The sequence below is a fragment of the Micropterus salmoides genome, unplaced genomic scaffold (assembly GCF_014851395.1).
Source record: "Micropterus salmoides isolate LMB-PRFRI ecotype aquatic unplaced genomic scaffold, ASM1485139v1 Ms_hic_scaffold_6, whole genome shotgun sequence".
NCBI classification, from domain to species: Eukaryota; Metazoa; Chordata; class Actinopteri; order Centrarchiformes; family Centrarchidae; genus Micropterus; species Micropterus salmoides.
The window spans coordinates 5,678,325-5,704,667 of NW_024044348.1; the positions used below are offsets into that span (position 1 = coordinate 5,678,325).

Genomic DNA, 26,343 nt, shown 5'->3' on the forward strand with positions numbered 1-26,343 from the left:
ACAATTCACTCATCTGTACGGCTGTAAATATCTACCAGCCAGACTAGGAACACAGAGCTACTGTTCAGCTGTAAAAGCTTGTTTTAATGTGGCTGTAGATTAATTACAATCTCAGTAAATCTTCATTTTTCTTTTATGAATCATACATAAACAATGGACAGGGAAACTGGAAAACTGGAACAAAAGACTTTCACATCACAAAGAACTCTGTTTTTATTCTCACCTAAAGTAAAAGAAGAATTTGGACTGTTGATATACTATTTCTACATAACCTTTGAATTGGTTGTAATAGTTTGACATTTTGGAAAATACACTTATTTGCTTTTTTTGCTGAGCATTAGATGACAAAAATCAACACTACTCTCATATGCGTATGGATAATGTGAAGCTAGAACCAGCAGCCACTTAGCTTAGCATAAAGACTAGAAGCATGGGGAAAAAGCTGTCTCTGTCAAAAGCTAAGAAAACAAGATGCATGTTAACACAACATGTTAATGAGCTGTAGAGGTTTCCCCCAGTGCTTCCAATCTTTATACTAAGCTTAACTAACCGGCTTCATATTGACCATATTGTTCTGAGAGTGGCATCAATCTTCTCATCTAACTTTACGAAGAAAGTGATGAGGCAATTTCCCAAAATGTGATAATATGTAATAAGGACAATATTTGGGTTACCAAGTGTAAGAAAATTCCAGTTTGGGACTGAGAGATTTGAGTCCTGTGTTTCTGCAATTGTTTGTGTTTATATCACAGATTTGATGGAAAACTGTCCTTGATGTTTACAGTTGAGTCTCCATTACCTGCAGAGCTGATTACAGTGGAAAAGACGCGTGTGTGCGCGTGTACTCTGTAGGTTCAGTCCAGTGATGCTGCAGGTGAATGAGCTGAGAAAGCTGCTGTCCCGTCTGTCCCATCCAGTTTCTGTTTGATCAGTCAGGGATGCGGTGTCAGAGCAGATCCCTCATGAGGAAATATTCTCCTCAGCTGAGACTGTGAGCTGTGCAGACTCATTTACAGCACAGTCAAGCAAAAGGCAGTTCACTCATCAAATACTGCACTTTTCATTGGTTCACTCATCAGCTTCCTGGAGATTTCCATCCATCCATCGTCAACCGCTTATCCTGCGTACAGGGTTGCGGGGGGGCTGGAGCCAATCCCAGCTGACATCGGGCGCAAGGCAGGGTAGGTCGCCGGTCCATCGCAGGGCCACACATAGTCAAACACCCACTCACGGACAATTTTAGAGACACCAATTGACCTAGCCTGCATGTCTATGGATGGTGGGAGGAAGCCAAAGCACCCGGAGAGAACCCACGCGGACACCATGCAAACTCCACACAGAAAGGCCGGGGCAACCGGCGTTTGGACCCACAACCTTCTTGCTGTGAGGCAGCAGTGCTAACCACTGCACCACCGCGCCGCCCCTTCCTGGAGTTTTGAGCATTGTAAATACTTTTAAAATTGAGTCTCTTGCTAGTTCTCCAACGTTCTCTACCGTAGCTTTAATACTGGACGATGAACTTAATTCTCATAAAGGAATTCAATTATTTGTATTTTGCTTTTGTGTAGCCTCTTGTGTCATCATCACTGATAATGATTCAATTGATTCAGTTGTTGGTGTGGCATATAAAAACCTAATTCAAATATTTTGGGGGCTCGCGTATTTTAAAAACCAAATATGATGATGATAGAAGGGAATTTTATCAAAAGCAAACAAATATTTATGTTGAACCAAGAAATCTATGAAAAAAGGCTTCTCTGCCTCACATTTCATCAATCATAAATGGCCTACTGATGGCTACCAAAAACTAATTATTCCTTCCTCAGCTTATGGCTTTACTTGCCATGAGATTTGTTGAGAACTTTTTGAGACATCCTGCTAACTAACAAACAATATACACAAGCTAACAGGACTGAAAATATTGGTGGAGGTCATCATAAAAAAAGATTGAATAACAATCAGCTATAGATGACATTTAAGACCGGTGGAAATTGTATTTAAACTGTTCAGTCAACAGTGTGATCGTAGGTGACATATTCCCTGTCAGCCTGAATTAAATGAAGGTTAAAAACACACAGCAAACAACTGGGATGTCGCTTGAAAAAATCTTCTTTCAGGTGTTTTGTCAGTGCTGATGAGGTCCAATCTGCAGACCTGGAGCAGGAGGCAACTGTGCCTTTCTGTTTATTGTTTCTATAGACACCGGCTCTGTTTCCATGGAGCCTGAAGCTGCAGGTCCTGTCTGCCACCTGTCGCCTCACTCAAAACGCTGCCCTGTCGGAAACCTTTGGCTGACATCAGAGACACTCGGTTACCTGGGAGGAAAAAAACAAGACAAACCCACATGCATGTAGCAAATTTGTGCAAATGAGATGGAGGAGATGGACAAACAATGAGTCAGACAAAAGATCTGCACACTGTACTGATTTAATTTAACAGAGCAACATCTCGATCTAACAGAGACATAACCATCACAAAGCAAACCAAGCGAAATATAGACACAAACACATTTAGTACTTAGGTGTTTGTGAACTGCCTGACTTAGCATCAATCTACTCTGACTGAACCAATCAGATCTGGATATTATGCATCTATGCATCAAAACTGCAAAGAAAATTTAGAAAACAACAAAAGCAAGAAAACCTATTCATATTAAAGTCTGTAAAAGTAGAGTAGGATCTGTTAATCACACTGAGAGAAAAGTTTTGTACCAACTGTAACCATTTCCAAAAAAATCTAACTTTAAGCCCTACATGCCTTTTCAATGCATCTCAGTGTATATGGATTGTGTTTATACAAATTAAAATGCACCACAAAGGTTATTTTGATGATTAAGTGTGTGATACTTTTATGCTCTGAAATATGTGTTTATTTCCTATGTAAGCCAAGCAAACAATTGCTGCATGGCAGGGTATGATACAGGTTGGGACATCTGTCAATTAAGCAGACATGGGTCCATCTTAAACTGATCTCAGGGTGTTGTTCAGTCACCACAAAACAGGAAAAACAGAAATATGTAAGAAAAAAAAGAAAGGAAACAAGCAAACACGCATTTTTTATTGCACGTTAACGCAGTTTTTATTTTATTATTATTAGTTTGAAAGTCCGTTGCTCACTGGCTCTGTATACATACAGTCAAACCTTGTAACGTCATTTCAAGTTTTTAACCCGTCATTTCGTCCATCCCGATGTTTCAATGTAGTTTTGTAGAAATCGTCCCAACCCTACTGAACAGACTGTTTCTGCTGCTCTCTGATAAAAGATACCTGATGCTGATACCAGTTCAGAAAAAAAAACAAGAAAACTGGACTCTGAAGGTAACTTGTTTTAATGCCCTGGCAGTGGCAAATAGCTTTGGTTTAATATTTGATTTGATTCCATTAATGTTTAAGTTGAGATTTACAAGAAATATTTAATTGCTACTGTGTAAAGGGAATACTGCTGGCAAAAAGCACTTTATTTGTTTAAAGTGTTTGCAAACCACGTTATTACACTTTTGTGTATATAGCAGTACATTTAAATTAAAACTGCGCGATACACTACTTTAGAATTCATTACTCAATTTTACACATAACAATGCGATTAATCGCGATTACTCGCAAGAAAATCATGCGATTAATAACGATTAAAAATTGTAATCGTTGCCCAGCACTACATATAATTACAAATAACATTATAAAACATCTGTTTTGTAGTTGTGCATTTAGAATACAGGTACTTTATGCATTTTGAAGGGAATATGTATAGAACATAAACCTAATGGCTCAAAAATAGAGCTTTGGTCCTACTAACTCAAGCTAGAACTTCTCATTTGGTTCTCAGGTTGGACAAGGAGCTGAAGCCCAGTTGCTGCTTGGTTCTGGAGGAGGACGAGGGCTTCAGCGACTGGAGTCACAGGTTGGAGAATCGTAATGAGCAAGAGGTGCCGGATGACTGCAGGGCTCAGGTGCAGGGACTTTCAACACCGCAGCAGAAACCAGAGCCTGAAGAGGAGAAACAGCAGGAGGATGAAGAGGAGGAGGGATGTGAGCCACAACAAAGTGGATGGTCAGAGGAAGCTTCAACAAGACCTCCAGAGAAGGTACACTGCCTGACAGAGGGATTCAATCAATACTAGGGCTTTCAGGTGGAGCTTGATATTTGGCACAATCTGTATTGTTCTGGATGTGTCGGATGTTCGGCCCAGTCTCACCACATCAGTGTTAAATCAATCTGTTTCCAGATGATATTACAATGCAACTCAGGGAAACTTTTTCTAGCATGCTGCAATGTATTGTTTTAAAAAGTGACATCCAACAGCTCCTCAGACATGTGTCGCTAGATTGTTTTCTGCATATCTATTTTCAGTTATTTCATTGCGGTGCAGATTCAACCACCAGGCCGTGACCATCTCACCTGGTTATTTATACATTTTCAGTCGCACTACCAGCTTGGCTTTTATGACAATGTTGGGCTGCCGGTCTACAAATTTGGTCCAGACTGAACAATGTACAACTATTGATGATTAATGAAATTCTGTGGAGACATTCATGGTTCGCAGATCAGTCAGTTAGCTCTGTCATTTTCAACTACCTTAGGAGGGGTCTTCCATTTTGACCATGGGACTTCCAGCCCATACTCATGGCAGATGTTCCTGTACACTATGACAGCTACCTGGTTATGGCGTTCCATGTACGAACTTCCTGCCTGCTGTTATGTGCTGTACTTTCTCAGGGGCATCCTTGCACAGTCTGCACCTGTGGTCTTGTCTGGTGTGGTAGACCTCTTGTACTGAGTGCCTGTTCTTGTGCTGCCATGTTTAGTGCTTCTGCCATGTTTAGTGCTTCTGGTACTTTGTCACTTAGCCTTGGCAATCTTGGTCGTTGTACTTTGGGCTCCAGCTTGGTTATGATCTTCAATCGTAGGTCAGTCGCCCTTATGTTGAGTGATTCTGTGCCGTAAGGGCTTGTTGTTATTGGGGCTTGGGACCCAATCTCTTAGTGTCGGGCTGATGATGATGACATCTCCCCGCTGACCTGTCGTCCTGGCTCCCCCTTGCCGTAGCATGTTTGTTGTACTTCATCAATCTCTAGTTGTGATAGCAGTTGCCGTTTGCGGATGTTTAGGGATGAGATAGGAGTTGTTGCTTGTATAGTAGCATTACATCGGATCCATATTTTCTGCTTTCAGCAGCCCATTTGACATCAGGTTGCCCTGGTTCCCTAGCACCTGGCGACGTCCGAGCTGGTATGGCTCTTGTATTTACGGTTTCAGTCATGCCTGAGGTAGGCTGGTAGCATTAACCACTGAGCTATCCAGGAGCTATCCAGGAGTTATATATATATAGATAGATTATTTTATTTAATATCATGCACAAACCTGGCATACTGCACATATTTGTTGTTAATTGTTAATCTTTGTTGTTGTATATTTTTATATTGTCAATTTAGATTTATGTACACAATACTCTCTGCCATTGCAATACGTCTTTCCTCTGCAAATAGTTGTATTATTCTTCTCTATTCTCTTATTATTCTTATATAACTTGCATTGTCTAATCCATATTTATATATTTATACATTTATTTATCTCAACTGTATGTTTGTCTACGTGTAGCACCTCATATATATATATATATATATTCGCAATTGTAACAGCATCAGCTAGATAAATAAATGTAATGTAATGTAATGACAACCACTGGATGGATTGTAATAACTGATCTCTTAATTTTTCATCTAGCACAATCATCAGGTCAGTCAACAGTCTGACAGAGCTGCTAGCATGGCTAGTGTCTTAGTGTTGTTTAAGAACATCATCACTAAAGCATTTGCAACTAAAAATGACCCTTGAACTAGTCAATCAAGCTTCAAACTTTGTTATATATGATTCCATGAAGATACTTTCCAACCTCACTTCTGGTGCATTCCTATACTTTCAGAAGCATATTATCTTCACTGCAGAGTGACATGTTATCTGCTTTGCTTCTGCTTCATTTTAGATGTCCAGCAACAGAAAGGAAGTCAGGATGTCATACAGCTCAACGATCTTCTTGCCACAGGACACCAGGCTGCAGCACGCCATGGGCCAACCAGCAGACAGGGCGTCCTATCTGGTGGCGGGGACAATGAGACCACGGTGTGTTTAGTTCATTGTCTAGTTTTATCTCCCTCTTTGTTTTAAGTGATGTATTTTTATAATCCTGACCGTTATCTCTTTTAGTTCAGTGTATGGTGTGTTTGGATCCTGGGATCTGATCGTGCTCATTTCTATAATCCATAAATTTACAGCTTTATTAATCAGTTAAATCATCTTATCCACAGTGGGGGGGCCTGCAGGTTGGATGGGGAGGTGGAGCGGGAGGATCGTAAGGAAGAGGACGATGTGCAGGCTGCTCTGCAGAGGGACTGGAGGCCAGCAGATATACAACAGAACCCCAGAGATGAAGACGATCAGGAGGAAGAAGAACTAAGCTTTACACGTGAGGAGAAAGAAGACTTCCAACTCAGAAGGGCAGAGAGTCATGGGGAGGAGGAGGAGGAGGAGGAGGAGCAAGAGCACAAGATGCCAGACAAGGTTAGCTTTCCAATAATACTACTGCTGTGCTTCTATCAATAGTATTACCTGTCTTTTTTGCCCAACTAGTGAGGAGACCGTCCATCTCACTCCACACCCTGTTGGAAACCACCACCCACATTGTCATGAAACTTGCTGTGCATATTCACGGTCACCTGAAAATAATTCCTAATTATTTTGGAGATTCCCTTTACTTTTTGTCAGGTCAAAATTTTTTCTTGACCAACCAACTTTAGTCCATAGTAAGGTATCTTTATGATGGATTGAGCTGTGGATATTTATGGTCCCCAGGGGATGAACGGTTTTGTTGACTATATGACCAATGCTCCACACCACACTGTCTATTTATGCATCAAATATAACATAATGTAATAGTGATATCTCTATTCTTTTTATTATAATATTTAGAGATAACATTCATGCTCCCCAGAAGAGGAACTGTTTCCTTTTTGTACACTCCTTAAGCATGGAATAAGTGTTATCCTCAGGACTAAGCTAAGTCAGTTCTGCTCAGAAGTTTCCTCATAATCTGTTGGAAAGATTGCCATTATATTTGTTGAGCTCATTCAGACTCCCAAGTCGATAAATGTTTTTGATAATGAAGGTGTCCTGTGGAGTTTTCTTGTAAACATGTGTTGCACACTAAAACACATGTGCATGTATTCTCAACAAAAAAACATGTTGAATCGATTTCCTTTCTCAAAACATTTGCAAAGCTGATTTTGTTAAAGTTTGAAACCCTATTTATATTTGTTTACTAGAAAGCAGTCTTTCTCTTCCCTGCCTTTACTGATGCATTGCTGTGGCACATGTAGATCAGTGGAATAGTGTTAAACCATCGGCAGGAATGTGTTTTACGTCACCTTCATGCACATGTGCGTCATTGTGTGAGTGGACGAGGACAAAAAAAACAGGGACCCACTCTTTAAAACATGGTTCATAGCAGGATACATTTAATGTCCACATGTAATTATCCAGGTGCCACAACTAGGACAAACTTTACATTTTTGCCTTCATGACAGTAGCGTAGGGTAGTAACAACAGGCCCCAGTGCAGGCTCTTATGATGGGCTCCACATTTACGAAGCACACGCGCACACACATTCGTGTCAAGAAGTATTATAGAAATTATAAGGAGCATGGCCACTGCTGTCACTGTCAAAATCCTGAAACGTCACCACGAACAGCTGAGTGCAGGAGGTGTCCACTGTGCTGAAATGACGCTGAATTTTTCAGGCTTTTCAATACAATAACCTCCCAAATTTACCGCAGACACATTCCTCTTCGATAGAGAGGTGAGACATTATGGTGACTAAGAAAGAAAAGTGGCCTACTCGTAAACAACAGCGTGTACTGAAAACAGGCCAGCTAACGTGCACACACGGTTTAATACCCACAAGCACATCCACACAAACAGGTGCTCAGCGGCGACCTGACCCCGAAATGATAACAGCCTTTTAAACAGCAGCACGGCAGCCACACCAAATTCACTTGTAAAGTTACACACCTATTTGAAAGGCATCCGACGGGCCTTGCATTGAGCGCAAATCTTTTACAATGTGCCTAGTAAAAAATCCAAAACAATCTACTATTTGGGAGGCTTTGCTACCCTCTCCTCATGTTCTTTTCTCTCCTGTCTCTTCTTAAAACTACTTTTATGTTTGAATGGCATGACTGCTCCCGCTCCCGTCACGGGCCCCCTGTATAGTGCGGTCCCCAGTGCAGCTGCCTGCACTGTCTGCACTGTCTATACCTACGCCCCTGCTTCATGATCTCTAAACTGCATGTTGTTAGTTATGTCCAACTCTTTTACATTGTGGGGTGTTATGAAGGGCAATTAGTAGCAATTTAGATTTTACTTTTATTACTCATACAATAGTTCTATTAAGCAGTAGAGTGCAAACACAACCCCAAACATGTTTCTCACAGTGTTTCATAAAAATCAAACACATGCTTATTAGAAAACTCACAGCTCATAGAATTTGGCTTCAAATCTGAAAGTAATAAAGTAAAAGAATGCTGCTTTGGCCCACATGGTGTTGAAACTAGGTGTGCAGGCTGAGCTATGATGTAAGATGCTGTAACAAATTCCTACGTTTAGCACCAGTGGTTTGCCAGTGTTTCATTTGTCTTTTGCCACCAAATAAATTATTCAAAGTTTTAACCATTCATCCTGGAAAAAGATGAGAGGAAGAAAATATATGACTTAAAGATGTTCTTGAGTTTATACTTTTTAACACGATAGGATAGTTAAAACACTTTTTATACTTGTTTTTTCTACCATTGATCAGGTTTGATCTGACGTCTGCCTATAAAATGGTGATGTTTGTTAACATTTGTATGTTGGTGTTGTCCTAGAGGTCAGTGGCAGGCAGGAGTGAGGAGGGGAACAGAAGATCTACAGTCTCTCTTTGCAGCAGCATCGAAGGCGAGGAGCCGTTAAACAGTTACGGTCCCATGAGCCCGACATTCAAGGTATCTCATCAAACCAAAGTTGACCTGTACAGAAATGTTTTCCAGACTCAGATACCACTGGAACATGCTATATGTCTCATTTTTGAACACCAGCATCAATAAGTAAAGATGACCGTGGTGGAGATAACTTGCAGTCTCTGTCTCACAAATTTAAGGAATTTTTATCGTAAAAAACATCAGGGTTGTGGTTTCAAACAACAAGGACGTCATTTTAGAGATGCCCATTTGTAGCAACATTAACAGCAAAGTTGGACAGAGTGTCTTTTGGTAATGCACTTAGTCTCTCCATATACAGTAGCTGAAATGCACAGAAAAATTTACTGATGTAGTGACAGATGTCCAGATCTGATCTGCATTTTTGTTGATAACTTAGTTACAGTGCACACTTGAATGTCAGTGAAGTTAGGGAGTTTTCTTCTAAAACTACTTTTCCCATGAACTCCCTTGTTTCCGGTTGCAATGAGGATGTTGCCCCTTGGCTCTGGAAGAACAGCAGCTTCTTACCATTTTATGTGATCTGGGTCAGCTTCAAAGGATGCCAGTCATCAAAGAGATGGTGTCACTAATCTCTCTAAATGAATGTGTTATTTACTTATTTTATTATTAAACCTTTATTTAACCAGGCGGGATACTTAAGAACAACTTCTTATTTACAAGGACGGCCTGGCAAGCGGGGATTAGCCTCTTGAGGGGAGGAGGGACTGGATACAACTGAATCATTGATGAATCACTTATGGTAAAATGATGTAGTGTTGTGTCATGTTAACCATGCTAAAAAGTGTTGTCTCTTTCATGCTCCCTGTGGTTCCACCAGAAACTCCTCATTCAGTTTTACCCAGTAAGTCCTGTGCATGTGTCAGCTGAATGTTTGCACTGAGGTGTGAGGTGTGCATTTGTGTCGCACTCTGCTGCCCTGATTTTACATTTGTTATTTGAAACGGGAGAAACGTGATGCATGTCAAAGTTGTACTGAAACTCATTCAGTTGCTGGAGGCTGTAGTAATCTGTATTTCAGCACACTGTGTCTCTTTACAGGATGAAGTGAACAGCAGAGTCTCAACAGACACTAAATGCATGGTGAGTGCTGCTGTAGACGAGTGTCAGTGACAAAGGTCAGCAGCTGCCATAAGATTAGAAATGTAGCAGGTCAATTTCTTCTACTCTGCTTTTGTTATTGTCTCTGTTTTGTGCATCTTTAAAGTCACTTCTCAAAACAGCACAGTATTGTTTCCCAACTTGTCTTATCTGTTTCATTTGTTTTATCATATATTATTGTTGGGTGTTTTATTCAGTTTGGTTTTGTATTACATTAAACTGTCTGATTGTATTTCTAACTTTGTTAAAAGTGCTGCATGCATAAAGTTTATCATTATACATGCATTTATTAAAATAAACAGGCTCATTTAAAACTCATTTTAATTTAGTCCATGTTCCAGATTTAAGGGTTTATTTCAAACTACCCTTAAAAAACCAAACAGCTTCAATGAAACATTTGTGTTACTGTAAATACGGTAATTTCCCAAGCGAGTGTTATAAGGATCGTAACCACTGATTGTCTTAATTCTTTCCTCAGATCATAGAGAGAACCGAGTCTCTGAGGAAAAGGTGAGTTTGTGTTCTATGAGATAGATTTTAGAAGACTTATTGTTGCTTTTTTATAATGCAACAAAACACTTTGCCTCGCTGACTGCTACAACACATCACAACTGCAGAAAACCTTTGTTCCTCCATGAATATCCACCGAAAGGATATTTATTTTTTATATTTGCAAACTTTTCCTCTGGTGCTCATGTGCAGCAAAACATTTAACACTTTTTTAGCACAACGGTGCTCTGTACTTTGATTTGTAACAGAAATGTATTTTCATCATGACTGACCTGAACATTTATCCATTGTTGTAAAGCACCAGCAACATAAAGAAGACGCTGCCACCTGCAGCTGTTTCCAAGATTGACAAGAAACTTGAGCAGTACGCACATGCTCTTGAGGTAAAACCCCACTGAGTTCCTCTCTTTTTCAGTGGGTTTTTCGTTTACTTGACAGAAGCAATGTAGCATGTATTTTGGTACTTCCACAAACTACATTTTAAGATAATATGAACAACTCTTACATCCATTTTTGGTTATTATAAGAATCCATAATGGATAACAAGCTGGTCAGTAACTTAACCATGACCAGAGAAGACTTGTGTTTTGGTTTTTACTCTAAAATGTGCAGGAATGTGTTGTGAAGCTTTGTAAATAAGCACTAACTGTGTTACTGATCAGAATCACATTTATTCATTTATTGATCAAGTATGTGTTCACATACAAGGAATTTGACTGTGGTTTTAAGTTGGCTTAAGCGTACTTTATTTTTTGCAGATCTCCTCAAAGGAAAGCAGATCAGGCAGCCAGGTGCTGCCGGACATGACGAGTCCCCCTGAACCCGTCTCCTCTAAGAAGAACCTGTTTGAGGCTGGAGAAGCCTGGAACCAAAACGCTATCTCAGTCACACCATCTAAGGTTAACAGATTAACTATGTTAACTTAAACAGTCAGACAATCAAACATTTTACACCATTGCTGATCAATAACTACTCCTCATTTTGCTCGATTCCTATGAGGAAGAGTTCAGAGGTTTGATTTTGCTGTTGTTTAATGGTGACTGTACCCTGGAAGGAAAATGTACAGGTGAAGTCTTCATTATTTATTATATATATCTATAGAACATAGAACGTTTGCACAGTAGTGTTGTGTAAGCAGCACCTGTGAGAGACCTGTATTCATGGTGACTGAAACAGCAGCTGCTCTGCGACTGTTGTCTGAACGTGCCTTAATCCTGTAATTCCCAACCAGGGCTACTTATACCCCAGTGGGTACTACTGACCAAACCTACTGGAAAAAAAGGCTAAGCCTTAACATTGACAAATACTGGATCACAATTGTTCTATTGTGTAAAACATATAACTATTTTTTGAGAGATTAATGCATGTTTTGTTGAGCACAACAGCAACAAAAGTAGCAGCAGCAGCGTGGAAACTAAACAAAACATGAATTCATCACACTCACTGCTGTTTGACATTTGCATGTTCTGCTACCTTGTTCAGGTATTGAAATAAAACAAATATTTAGGGTACATGAAATAAATGTAGGTGGACTTTATTTGCCGAAGAACACAAAACCAGGTATTTATTTTTAAGTAACGATGAATGTTTCTTCTTTTCTGTCTCAGGATGCAGATGGTTTGAAAGTCGGTGTTGCAGATCTCATCAATCAGTGGGTGAAAGGAAGTGAAGATGGAAGCAGGTGTAGCTCTCCCTCCAAACCAGGAGTATGTCAGGATTTTACCCTGAATTACCAGAATTGTATGAAAAAATGTCTCTTTCTTTTGCTATCTTGCTGTACGTTTGTCAACCTCTCCGCTGATCTTTTATCCAACAAGATCCAACAAGTTCTAGCTCTGCGACATGAAATTCATTCAACTTTTACTTCTTCTCAGTTTTCTCCTCAACTCTACCTGTCCGATAACTTCCTTATCTTTACTTTATCTCATGACTCTTTTCAATCAGGTTTTATTCTCTGTTCCTCTCTGCTTCATAATCTACTCAACTTGGAGCAGTTTAACAGAGTAGTCAGTGAAAATCTGCCTCCTTGTGGCTGCAGTGGCGTCATTCAGAGATCATAGATCATCCGAAGGCAGTACATCCCAAACTTTTTGGCTCTCGACCTTTTACAATAAGCCAATGTCTATTAATGACCCGCTGTCACAGATTATGGCCAAAAACAGTTGAAGAGGGAGTTTTCAGTCTCAGATTTTGTCATCTGGAAAAGCATTTGGAGCCCTCGAAAGGTAAAAACATCCACATTTTGCAAAAACTTGCAAACTTACAAAAAGTAGTAGAGAAATTAACATAGTTTTGTGCAGCAGATATATGTTTTTCTCTCTTATACCTTAATTTCCTTGTGATCCCTCAGATTTTCACACACAATTATTATTGATTATAATTATACTTCATTATTTCTCTATAATCTGCTGCTATATTGTAAAATACTGGATACAATCAGCTTTTCAGGACTTTAAAAACACTTATGAAGGATCATTAATTTGGTTTAACTGCTCACAACTCATGTCAGCCTTAAAGTCTTAAGCTCTGATGAAGTAATTTTTTCCCTTTTCCATCCCTTTAATATTTCTTCAGCTGAAAGCTGAAAGCTTGGATGTTTTGAGAAGAGTTCCTTTCATATTGTTATTACAATTGTGCTGCATTCAGTGACACCATGAGAGCTCATAATAAATAATCGGTTGTGATTTTTAGGCAGCAATAATAAATATTTATATTGCTGTTGACATGTTGTTCATAAACCATTGGATGAAGTTACATAGAAAATGTATGTAAATCCTGTTAATACTGTTTTATTCAGGACAGCTCCACGGGTAAAAGATATAAGTTTGTGGTGACAGGCCATGGCAAGTATGAGAAGGTTTCTGTTGACTACGGCTGCAGTGAAGATGCAAACTACCAGTCAGGTAAGACAGTCCTTCAGCTATCCTTCATTCTCATGAAAAGTATAGATGCAAAGAATGTTTTGGGTCTTTAATAATGTTATGCATATTAAAAAATGTATCTGTTGTTTAACTTTTATTATTATTATTATTATTATTATTATTATTATTATTATTAAACATATCAGTGAGCCACACTGTTGCACTGGATGACATGTTCCTTCATCACCATGAACTCACACTGTAGTTTATTTTGTCTCAACCCAACATACACCGTCCTGCTTTTCTGAATACTGACTAGAGCACCACATGTGGATTAATCCGCCTGTGAAAATAGTCCCCAAAAAAAATGTTTGAGTAACTTTTACCAAAAACCAAAGCATTGTGATGAAAAATGAGGCAATACAAGAGTTTCACATTCAAATTTATGCATTTTTGAGAATCACGCAGTAAACAAAAACATTTTATAGTTTAAGCGTCAGTGTAATAAATGGGGCTATGGTTAGCTTACAGGGGTAAAGTCCCCCTCACCTACAATAAATTCCACGTCACGATGGTCATCTTAGGGAAAACAACAATTTCCAAAACCCAATACAGAGACAAAAAGGGTCAAAATACATCAACATGCTTATATCTGCTACGGCAGCAGCAAAATCCTCCGAAGCTGTGAAACATCACACTCATCATCTAACATATTCTTCTTTAGTCCTCCTACAGCAGGTCTTATCATCATCATCATCAACATCATCATCATTCATTGGTCTTCTCTTCTACATCCTAGTTACAATCTAAACTCAGTAATAGTGTTCACAAGTCCTAGAAGATCCACCACAGAGCAGGAAATTACTATCCATCAACAGTGACTATGTTTATGTCTTATAGTGGCTGGAAATTTTGTTATCATATCATCAATGTCGGATGAAAACAATGGCTCTCCAACTTCTTGCAACTAAGGAAAACAGCCTTATACATATATATGCAAACATTTTAAAGTTTATCTTCATAGACTTTCCCCAACTGACAAAGGGCGTTGGAGTACTTAACATCTTTAAAAAATAATAAAAGTCAAGAGTTTTTACACAATATTGCTGATATGAAGAAACAAGAATTTTATTTTGGGATGTATTAGGACTTGGCAATGTATAAAGTGATGGTCTCAAATACTACCAAAAAAATCAATTATAGTCAGTTTTCACCTGATGTTAACAGTCTCACTGTGACAATGCTAGCATGTTAGTGTTTGACTGGTATAAAGTTTACCATCTAATACATGTTAAAACATGTCAGTCAAGACCAAAGTGGAGCAACCGACCAAAAGACACGACATTGCCACGTAGCCCATGTAACCCAGCCCAAGATGTACCAGCCTGTGTGGTTGTAGTTTCCTGCCCCGATCGAAAGCCCAGACATCTGCCGCTTCGTTTCCATCCATACGTGACTTACAGACACCTAAATCTGTTCTGACTGCACCTTCACATTTCATCGATCTCTGTTTTCCTTCTTCCTTCTATCTGCCCTGTTGTTCCAGGAATGTAAAAGCCCTATTTATCACAGATTAAAAACTGCCTACCAGCGCTGCGCACTAAAGGCCTTACTTTGTTTAGAAAAATAGAAAAAGGTAGAGCATGGCAATTGAAACAATCTTTTATCTATCAAAGTATCTACAGCACATGCATTCAACGCTACATCTATCATTAAATGAAAAAAGAACAAATCTAACCAAGTAGAGTTGCGGAGTATATAATGCTTTTTAATTTGCCTTGTCTTTTTTTTGTCAAATCCTTATTTGATTTTGTTAAAAGTACAAAGATGTCACACCTGTATAATCGCTGTATTATTATTTTTGACCATTCTTTGCTTTCTTAGCAGTTTAAATTTAAAGACCATGACAAAAGTTTTTGTTCAGGTAAAATAGATGTTGATAAAGCGGCAATCAATGACACTTATATATATTTTTTCTCCCCTCGAGGATAATTTTCCTCCTCACAGCAGCAACGAGTTATAAAATTAACTTCAGCTATTTTACTGCAGAAATCCATAAATAAACTATTTTCTTCCAGATTCTCTTTGTATGCTTCGTTTTCTCCGATTCTCCCTCACCTACCTGAGATCACTGCATCATTGTGTTTCGTGATGAATTACACAACAGAGAAACCGAACACATCACTTATCATTCATCAGCCCCAAACATACTATTGCATCAGTTCATATCTGTAGTTTTCGTCGAACCAAATCCTCTAGCTTTTCTGTTGAAGTCCTTATGTTCGTCTTCCTGACCTTTGCGTTTAATGAGCCCCCTTTCAAACACTGCTGCTATTTTTGTGAGCGGCTTCTCTGCCGCCTCTTTGAGCTTCCTGGCATCAAAGCGGGGGCTGTAAAGCAAAATCGGCAGCCGATTGACAAAAGAGGGAACTTCTGCTTGACTGTCTTTAGAGGCGTTTTTCTTGTCTGAATCTTTCTTGGTGGCGTTGATCTGGTGCATGATTCGGTCTTTGGTAGAAAACATCTGAAAGAGGAGCGCATCCCACATCTTCAATGCCTTGGGACCTTCTTTGTTCATAACTGCCTCTTGATTACCACACTGGTCTTCTGACAACTTATCACTACCACCATGATCTGTTGTCTCGTTGCTGCCACTAGAATCGACCTTAGATTTGATCTCTGGTTGTGGAAATTCAGGTTCCTCCGGCTCAATGACCATGTGTTTCTTGAGCCGTGTCCATCCACTGAGCTTACCCTTAAGACCTTTCAGTTTCTGGGCTGTTTTGGGCTCATTTGATGAAGGGGATGTCTCTGTCTGCATAATCTTCTTTTCAGTAGTTGAAGATGCAGTTGATGTCGCTGACTTCGTGGAGGGTTTGACTGCCGGAGCTTCCGTCGGTGCAGCTGTAGTTTTGGTCCTCAGAAGGTCCTTGTCTTTGAGTCCAGTTTTTTGCTGAGATGGCGGTGATGTTCCTCTGTTTGGGGATGGAGCTTTGATTGAGACTGAGGCCTGAGGCAGAGAGGCAGGAGTGGCAGAGTCAATCACAGCGGCTTTATTTATGGGTGGTTTCATGACAGTGTCTGTTTCTGGCTTTGCAGGGAAAATGTTCTCTACTTGTGGCTCTGTCGATGACTGAACATTACCAAGGTGCAAGCAATTCTGGACCGGATTAGGGGGAGACTTTGAGAAATCGTTTTTTACATCTGAGAGTTTAGTTTCTACAGCGGCTGAGGATGGTGGTGATTCTACCTGCTTCATGGGAGGTTGTGCTTTTACAATAGGTTTACTGGTTAAAACAGCATCGATAAAATAGATGGGAGAGCTAGTTTCAGTGTTAAGTGAGGCGAGTTTTCCTTCCCTACTGGAATTAGTTGCTAGATTTGTTTTTATCTTGTGTGTTTGGGAATGTACTTTTACCTCAGTATTGTTAGTTAGGACTGAATAATCCTTAGTTGTGGGTGGTTTGATTCCTGGTTTTGAGATATTCTCTTTGATTGAGTTAGCAGAGGGCTGAACATTGTTTGAAGGTGTATTATTCTGAAGAGGTATAAGGGGAGAGTTTGTCTGGTCTTTCATAATAAATGACCAGGGTTTTGTTTCTGTCATATGGTTTAAAAAGACAGGAGTTTGAGAGGACTGGGGTAGGGTTGGAGTATAGGTTTGAATAGGGGTATTACACATTCTTGCCTCGGGTAGAGGGGAGGCTCTTGTTGCTGTCCAAGGTTTAGTTACTGTATGAGGGCTAAGTGGGGCTTTAGCATCTCTGGTGGCTTTATCAAGGGGGTAAATATCTGTTGCTGCATGGTTATTTAAATCAGTGTGTGAAAGGGTTTGAGGATTTACAGTGTGAATATTAGTTTCTATAGATTTCTTTGTTTCAGTGACAGATTGCCTAAATTGTTTACGTCCATTCTGAGAGCTCAGTGAATTCACAGAGGTTTGAACATTATCTCCAGACGATGTGATTTGACTTGACCTTGCAATGGTTTGCTGTTCTAAACTGATACTAGATACATTAGCCATGACATTACCTGAAAAACAGGACATTGTCTCAGTATTAGATGTTACAGATTTTTTGGTTTTTGTAGTGGGACTTGCTAATGATTTGTTGACTATAATTGTCTGGTCTTTTACAGTGGTTTTAGCGGTAATTTGTGGTGCTGATGGCTCAGATGATCTGTGCTCAGCAAGAAGGTTGACGATCTGTTTCCCATCTGCTTTTGAGTTTGTGTAGATTCTTGTTTGAGCAACAGAGCCAGAAGCAGGTTTTGCATCGATGACTGGCTTTGTTGCAGATAGACTATCAGGTCTGTCTGATCTCAGCTGAGGGCTTTTTGCTGTCACATGCCTCATGGTAGGGCTAGATGGCACAGACGTTTTTCTAACCTGTACATTATCAAAATAATGTTCAATGCTCACTGGTGGGTCTGCAACAGATCTGATGTGTTGAGTAGCCTCTATACCTCCTGGTTGTCTAGGTGAGACCATACCTGTGGAAGATTTACTGACAGTTGATAATCCTGCAGACAGTTTGTTATACAGTTTGGTTTCACTTCTAGACATGTTCAGCACTGTGTTTTCTTTTGAAAGGTTAGGTCTTGTTTCAGCAACAGATTTTGTTTGAATGTTTTCTCCACCAATATGTATAGTGGGAAGATGCTCTGTTGGTGTTTTCCCAGTCAATAGGCCTACTCTTTCATTGGTGGGTTGTGGATGCAATTCTGTTGAGTTGCTGTTTCTGTTAGTGTCAACATTATTATAAGCGAGGAGTTTGGCTTCTGTATTAACTTGGCTCGATAGTATTGAATCGTTAGCAGGGATGTTAAAACTGGTTTGAGGTGCGCGTGTGGCCTCTACTGTAGCTCTGCTTGAATTTGCTCCTTGAACAACTTGGCCTCTGGATCCTATGCTACTCTGCATGTTTAGAAGTACATTCTCACTAGTTTTGGTTAGTACTGTGGGTGCACTGGAGGTCATATTTAAAGGGAATTTAACATTTGAAAGGTTGGGTGATGTAGCTGCAGTGGCAGATAGGTCAGGTAGTTTGGTTTCTGTGGTAGATTTGCCCACTAAGTTAATATTAATAGCAGGCGTATTTGGTACACATGGTGCTTGAGAAGATTTTGCAGAGATACCTTCTCCTGGCAAATGGATGTTGTTGTCTATCGTTTTACTATTTCTGAGAATTTTAGTTTCTGTGCTGAGCTGTTGTACTATTTTTTTGCTTTGGATGGCTGCAGATACTGTGCAGATATTGGACTGTGCAAAACATACAGATGCTGTGACAGGCTCATGTGGCAAAATGGATCCTGTGGTAGTGATGATAGAGTCTTTAGAGAATTGAGGCTCAGTATGTATTTTGTCAAGAATAAGTTCTGTATGAGCAGCTGCAGAAGGCAAAATGTTCCCCGTGTTTGTTTTATTGGGTAGAGTGAACCCGCTGTTCGCTTTGATATGCTGTTTAACCTCTTCCCTTTGTTTGTGTAAAACTGCTGCTGTGGCCACTTTACTGGGCAGTGGTGTTTCTGAAACCAGTTTGGTGGCTGGTTGTTTTCCTAGGATGAACTCACCATTTATGATGGCATTCTCTGAGAATTTGTGCTCTAACTCTGTGGCACAAGATTGAACAACCAGATTTTTACAGTCAGCTAGGTCTTTAACAGGCTTGGCAGTGAGTTGGACATTAAGAGTATTGGCTGTTGACGGACTGACTACACTAGCAGTTTGGTAAGACTGAGCCAGAGCTATCTCTGTTTGTTTTGTGACCTTGGATTGTCCTTTTGTAGGAGTTTTCTTAAGATTGTCACCTTTCTCTATGACATCTATCCCTTTTGTGCTATGCTGTGTTTCTGCATTTGAATCTACTTTCACTAAAGGTGAGGAAGAACTTGATAGATCACTGCTCACACTCAGGCATGGAGTCTTTAACGCTGCCTCTACAGAAAATAGTGCCGCACTTTGTGTGTGTACCTCACCTGCTTTAGGTATTGGTATTGGAGCCTCAGAGTATGAGGCTTTTGGTGTGGATACGTCACTTGTGGATTGTTGCATTGTTTTCTGTGCCAAGCCAAGGGAAAGATCAGGTTTTATTGTGTCCACGCTAGATGTTTTAAGTGATTGTATCCCAACACTGTGAGCTTCAGACTGACTTTCTTCAAGAACATCTTTTCTATGTGTGATGTTCTGTTTAGCTGGAAGCTCAGAATCCATTGGAGTTGACAGAGGTTGTAAAATGTGAGCAGTAGAAACTTCCACCAAAGAGGGAAGATCTTGATGTCCATTGAGTTGTTTGGTTGCATCAGACTTTGAGACATGTGATCCATCTACAGCTACATCTGACTGTGTATTATTTGAAGAGGTTTCAATGACGCTGGGGGGTACAGGGCTATGATGCGATGCGATAGTCCTAATCCCACCATAGGCAACATACTCAGCCGGAGTAAGCCCGTAATACATTGAACGTGATTTGGGCTTTGAAGTCCCCAATGACATTTGAGTCTCCAATAGTGACGTCAAAGACTTGCGTGCCTCAACCACAGGGGGATGATAAGTAGACAACAGGGGGCTTGGACTTGGTGGTGCTTGCATTGAAATCACTGGTGTGGGGTTGAGACTTGAGGTCTTTGGTACAGTGGAGAAAAATGATGGAACCTTTGGCAAAGATGAAGCTTCACTTTCTATTAGTGTTGGTTTGACCACAGGAGAATCAGGTGCTGTCATACTTGATGCTAAATTCTCTCCGGGGTACAGCTCAGTATTTATTTTACTCCTTTGTGTATTTTGAATCTCTATCTTTTTGTAATTGCTGGCTTGTTTGACTGAAGGAATGTGATTAACATCAGTCTGCTTCAATTCATCAGTGGCAGCTGGAGGTTTACTTATACCATTAGCTTGAATCAGTGATTTGTGTCTTAAAGCCTCATTGGGAATTGCAGGAGCTTGTAAATCTTGGAAGCAGTTGAAAGCAGGACTTGCTGCAAATAAAAGCGGGTTAGGTTTCGATATTTCAATAAAGGGCGTGGACACTCGAGCAGGTGTACAAGAGGGAGTCTTAGGTCTTCCACAGTGGGGCCAGGACGATTTCGGATCAGTTTTCACCACTGACACAGCTGTTTTCTCTTCGTATTCAGCAGACAATGATGCTTCCTGGTAGGTGGGGTTTATTACTGTGAGGTCCTGGATGGAGGGAGGTTTAGCAATCTCATAAAATTTTGCCTTTGATGTGTAAATCCTGGTTTGTGCAGCATCAGGCCTTGTCTCTTTCACTGCTTGAACAAGTGATATTTTTGAGGCAGTTATCTCAGGGGACATCTGGCTTGGAAAAAAGTTGCCATTACTGGTAGGTCTGGCAGTCCAAGATGATGTCTGGCTCTGAGGGTTGTCCTTTGAACTGCCGTTTGTCTCCCAGTGGCTGAGTGTAAAAGGTTGTGTCTGAGTGTTTGAAACTGAGAGCAGCAGTGGAACAGGAGGTACATTTGAAACTTGAGAAGGTGCCGGGCCTGTGTTACAGTTGGGGGCGGCTGGGGATAGGATCAGGCTGTGAGTTGATATTTTAGTGCTGGACTGCGACTCAGCGACTGGAGGGACTGTTGTGACTGACCCATGGGAATTCGGTGTTGTGTTTAAGCTCAAAGGAGAAGAAAGAGGTGGTGCTGGAACCTGCTCAGGTGGTGAGGGGGGTGGTGAAGCCAAATGTGGCATCATGAAAGGGGTCACGTCATCGAATAAAAAAGAGGAACACTCATATAGCGGAGCCACCTGTTCTTCAGACGTCCTGATCTGAGATATGTAGGATTGAGGGGGTAGGCTGCCAGTTTGGCCATAGGGGCTGCTCCGAGGATGAGGGTATGCAGATGCAGACTGATCGTAGAGGGAGCCAAGCGGGAAATTGGACACTGAGGACTCTGCATTGTAGGCTGAATCAGGTGTCCTTGCTGGGCTGGACTGGTCGCTGTGCTCAAGGTCTGTGCTCGCTTCGTTGACAGGCGACAAACAGGAGCGAAAGGGGACGGGCGTCTGAGAGAGGCTGCCTTTTTTCTTGGCTCTCTTCTTCTTGAGTTTCTGAAGCCTCGCGTTGTCTTTGCCTGGTTTTGGCAGTAAGGGTGGAGGATACTGCTGGGAAAGGTCAGAATCCAGCCCGTTACCGTAGCTGACTTCCATCAGCATTTCAAACTCCTGCAAGACAGATGAGACACGTGTGTGACACAGAAATCTACTAGTCAGAGTATTCATCAAAAGTCGTCATGTAAAAGTTAGTTTAATCATATTTGCTTGAATACAAAATCGATGCTTCGAACATCATTTGTATTCACTACTAATAAGGAGTCAAAGATAATCAGAGCCAACATCTAACAAAATCTCTCATAAAGAGATTAAGACTTCAGAGCAGATATCGATTGCATGGTGTGATTTTCTTAATTAGAGATGCACTAATCGAGTGGCCGGTGACCGAAATCAGACGGTTTTCAGCCCTGACCAGACCGTTCAGTCTCACATATCCAATTCTCTGCCGGTCAAATTTGTGCAAAGAAGACACAAAGCTCACAAGGTATATTAATGGTCACCACAGTAGGCTATATTTGGCGACCTATTTTAGCATTTTGCAGAGAAACTGAGAGACAGAGTGATGCGTTATCTGGTATTATGTTAAAAGATGTGGACACAACTGATAATTTACAAGCACTGAACAGGTAAAGCAACAGTGAACACACCTGTTGGTGCCAATGTCATTCAGTACCAAGTTGGTCTCGATCTTTTTGACAGGGAATGACATTAACCAACAAGCCTCCCTCACACGCAGCGCACCTGCTGCTATGAAAACTATAACGTGAGTGAAAAAAATCCAAAATGCGAGTTGTGGTTTTTGGGCGATTTTATAAAACATACTGTTGACAAATAATGTCAGCAGGTCAGACGCATAGAGATGTCTGAAGGGAAAAGCAAGGTGAGTAGATTAAAGTTGTTTGTGAGTAAACACTAAAATAAGTAGAATTGCCGTAGTGAAATAACCTACTAGAATAGATTTCTTTTTATTTTACATAATATATACAAATGTATCCCCAATAAAAACAGGAAGAAGTTTCCATGAAGTTGTTCGTCTATGCTCTCAAATATAATTCTTAGAAAGATCGGATTTAAATCGGGCAAAATCGGAATGAGCAGGTCCGAAAATCGGAAATTAGATTTTGCTAAGAAAACTGCAGTGGGTCTCTATTCTCAATCAGTAAGCAATTTGAAACGTTGAGGAGTTTTGTTCAAATACAGAATAGACCCGGAAGGTAAATGTTTAACAGTTCGGCAAATTTATTTATTTTTTGTTAATTATATACATAATTAATATTTGATTTAGGTCATTATCTGTGTATACATGCTGATAATACATTGTTTTTCTTCCTTTTCAGCTGGACAGTTCTATGAAGATTTGTGAAACGCAGGCTGGACGTCTGAATTGCGAAATAAATCTTTTATACTTTGATACACAAATTTTAGCCACTATTGCTTCACCATTCTTTGTATTTCAAGCTTTAGGTTGGAAATGTATTTAAATTCTTTTGTAATGATAACATTCCCGGGACATTTTACAAAAGGCAGTGATGCAAACATTGAGTCTTTTTCCTGTTTATACTGGACAAGTATTTCCTTTTATCCTGCAAATAATAATCTCAAGGTATTTCAGCAGTAGTAAATCTTTTTAGACAATAAAATAACTTCAATTACACCGGTGTTGGATTCCTCAGTACATTAGCTGTTTAAGTTCGCCTTCCCTTGTCATTTACTGTGCAGGTGGTCTTCTACCCTGTTCCCAGTATAGTGTATTCAGCTGCTTACCCACTGCACTGATTTAACACATGCTAATGGCTCTGAGACACGTCTGCAGCTGGCTTTAGAAAACTATGAGCTCTTATGACAACAGGCTCATTAGCAGGTTTTAAAACTTTTAATTGGGTCCTGAAGATGCTGCATGGCTACAAGAAACGTCACTATTGGAAATAGAAAGGCATGTAAAGCTGTTGCTTATGGCAAGGCTACTTTGAAATGATGACAAACTACTTATGAAAATAGTCTCTCAAGGAGACTGTCGGATTTAAAAACGACCTCTGCAGGAAATAAAAGTAAACCCAAAGGTGATTGACACATACAGGAGGTGGAGCAGGTTCACGCAGGGAGAAGGGAGTGGAAGCATTTAGCTAATGTTCATAACATAACATAGCAGTAAATTGGGTCCCTAATTCCTTTGTCATTGTCATCACAACCAAGCGATAAGAGGAAGGTCTATACATTCCTCTGCACCCAGATTATATAAGACAAAGATGCTTGAAGACAGCAAATGTGGGAAACTGTAAAGACGGTTGAATTTTGACCCACATATTGTATGGAAGCTTACAGAATATCTCAAAAGATAATTAAAATTCAAATTATTCTAACATTTTATGATAGTTTTGTTTACTGTATGATATAATGTTACTTGGTTGGCTCGAGGGGCAACATGAGTTGAATTGTTTCCTTTCTGTGTGAATACTGGAGTATCTTTGGGTGACACTAGAAAAGGTCCACCGCCTAATTTTAGACGAAGGGAAATAAGAGCAAACATCCTGACGCCAAGCACCTGCTGCCTGCTGTCCTGCACTCACACAAACAGCCTCAGTCTACTGGAAATCAATCCGAGGCCCAAATCCTCTCAGAGCTGCTCTGACTGTGAGATTAGCCTTGTGTTTCAGACCAATGATTATCTTAAATTTTCATTAATGTCAGGGGTCGTAACAGTCATGTTACCACCAGTTTGGTCTGAGAGAAGCTAGATAAATATACCCAATTGGATATTTTCTGCAAGTTTAACTACCTCTGACTTGAACGTTTCAAGTATAGAAGCTGCAGCATAGAAATACCTGTTGTCCATTTCTTGAAATATAAACACTGGGATGTTTGGCTGCTTTTGAGCAAATGAGTTAACATGAATCTCTGTTGTCAAAGTGACTCCGGCACTCACAGTGACAAGGAGGCCTGCTGATACATGAGAAGTCCCCCTTTTAAGGTTCTGGGGTTGGATATCTGAGAGGCTTCCATTGGAGCAGCTCAAAAGGGGAAAGTATAAGATTAGCTTTGCGATAAAACTGTACCATGACCTCAATCTATCATGCTTTAAAGTGCTCTATTGAACAAACTGGAGGGAAAGCTCTTCTTTAATTATCAGGTTGCCACATTATAAATCTGAGCAACACTTACCTGAAGTGGAAATAGGTGTTGCTAGTGTTTTACTGGAGAGGCTGCAAAGTAAACAATACTTCAGTGTAAGAAGGGAGACAGAGACAATTCATTCATTTACCATTTACAATTAAAGGTGGAGATAAAGTCCAAGAAAAGAATCAAAGTATAATCAATGTGGAGGTGTGCAGATTTTGCTGTGTGAGTTTGCTGACTCATGCTTATATTTATCTATCATGGCACAAAATTGTGCAGAAACATACAACATAGTAAAAACTGCACTGCAAGCTCTTCCTCTCATGGATGTCTGATATGCATCATGCATTTAAGATCGTGCATGTGATTCTATCAAATCCTAAGCACCGTCTGCAGGTTAGCACCTGGCTAACAGGTCAGGACCACGCTGCGGTACCACCAGCTTGTCAATCAACAGACACTGAGTTTGACTGGTTTACCTTTGGCGAGCGGCTGTCGGGACAAACTGCTCTCTGCTTGTTAATCCCGGCTCAGAGTGCCACATGGCCGACTCATCCTGAAGTGAACTGAAGCCTTAGGGAGCGAGCCACAGTGCCCGTGGCCACTCCAAAAATATAACTGTTGCTTTCAGTGTGTGCTGCAGGGGCAGATGGGGGTTTCCCAGGCCACCTGAGATGGCTGAGGTGCAGCCCCTGCAGGCGGTCAGCAGACACCTCCACCTGAGGTTAGGTGGTTGTTCTTGTCAGCTCAGCAGACCACGGGTTTGTGAGCAGGATATGATCCTTTATGTGACATCAACAAGGGTGGGTTTACTGTTTTTTAACCCGGCCCTTATTAAATTGTTGTTTACCATTACATCCTTACCTATAAATAATCATTCAGCCTCTCAACTTGTTCAGGCCTTCAAAAACAGTGATATCAGTTTACAAAAAGAGGAGTCTTTAAGGATTCTACAAAAACATTAAGCAGGATTTCTCTCAGGTTTGATTCACTTTATTTTGACCATATTTTGGATTCCTGGTCTACATAAATACTCTACTATACTGGCATACCTACAGAAAGAATGATTTGCAAATGTCTTTTTATTCCTAGAACATGTGTTACTACTAGATTTATCATACTCCCTGATTTGCACTGTTCTGCTTGCATTGGCAGGAGACAGGCAGCATTTCAATTGTATGTATATCTGTAGCTTTTGTATATTCTGTCATCTGTATTTGAATGAAACTATAAAACTCAACATTGTATTTGCTATCTCTATTGCTGGTGCAAAAGCAAAAAGCAGTGATGATCACTGACAATCAGTGTTGTTGCACTAAAGCCTCCGACCACCGATGACAGTATTGTGCAGCAGTCAGCAGCAGCACTCCAGTAAGTGAGCAGGGATGAATTTATGCACTTTGAGGGAGGGATCTGGGTTGGCACCAGATCCCATTTGAGGCCCTTCCACTAAACTGTTGGCAGGTTCCCTAGCTGTTGGTGAACAGTATCTTAAATGCCCCATGGATTGATTTTTGCCACTAGCTAAAATAAGCTTATAGAGAAACAAACACTACCCTGCCACCAGCTTACAAAGTAGTTGTAGGTTACATCGTGTTAGCAAACAATTAGCAACATTAGCATTCATTAGGGATCGTGTTTTTGGCCACCTGGTGAATTTCAGAATCAG

General features: G+C 40.4%; 2 protein-coding genes across 3 annotated transcripts in view; one reads left to right on the plus strand and one right to left on the minus strand.

Moving 5' to 3' along the window:
- The window catches only part of LOC119890088 (lymphocyte-specific protein 1-like), a 29,984-nt gene extending 6,770 nt beyond the window's left edge, over positions 1 to 23,214 (plus strand). Inside the window, exons 3-14 of the mRNA XM_038701127.1 lie at positions 3,823 to 4,081; positions 5,981 to 6,117; positions 6,303 to 6,555; positions 8,913 to 9,029; positions 9,844 to 9,867; positions 10,065 to 10,106; positions 10,603 to 10,634; positions 10,933 to 11,017; positions 11,393 to 11,533; positions 12,242 to 12,340; positions 13,432 to 13,537; positions 22,898 to 23,214. Coding sequence (XP_038557055.1) covers positions 3,823 to 4,081; positions 5,981 to 6,117; positions 6,303 to 6,555; positions 8,913 to 9,029; positions 9,844 to 9,867; positions 10,065 to 10,106; positions 10,603 to 10,634; positions 10,933 to 11,017; positions 11,393 to 11,533; positions 12,242 to 12,340; positions 13,432 to 13,537; positions 22,898 to 22,923 — 1,321 coding nt within the window. The 3' untranslated portion in view covers positions 22,924 to 23,214. The remainder of the gene's footprint in view (positions 1 to 3,822; positions 4,082 to 5,980; positions 6,118 to 6,302; positions 6,556 to 8,912; positions 9,030 to 9,843; positions 9,868 to 10,064; positions 10,107 to 10,602; positions 10,635 to 10,932; positions 11,018 to 11,392; positions 11,534 to 12,241; positions 12,341 to 13,431; positions 13,538 to 22,897) is intronic.
- On the minus strand, positions 13,925 to 25,395 carry LOC119890087 (mucin-17-like). Of its 2 annotated transcripts, XM_038701126.1 has the most exons (4): positions 25,154 to 25,395; positions 24,720 to 24,760; positions 19,472 to 21,671; positions 16,196 to 16,505 (listed from the first exon to the last, which is right to left on the minus strand). In XM_038701126.1, the coding sequence occupies exons 3-4, from the start codon at positions 21,660 to 21,662 to the stop codon at positions 16,327 to 16,329; spliced, it is 2,370 nt and encodes a 789-aa protein (XP_038557054.1). In that variant the 5' UTR covers positions 21,663 to 21,671; positions 24,720 to 24,760; positions 25,154 to 25,395; the 3' UTR covers positions 16,196 to 16,326. The 2 variants fall into 2 exon arrangements, with proteins under 2 accessions (XP_038557053.1, XP_038557054.1); XM_038701125.1 differs by having other exon boundaries at positions 13,925 to 21,671; positions 25,154 to 25,394.
- Between the last annotated feature and the right edge of the window lie 948 nt (positions 25,396 to 26,343).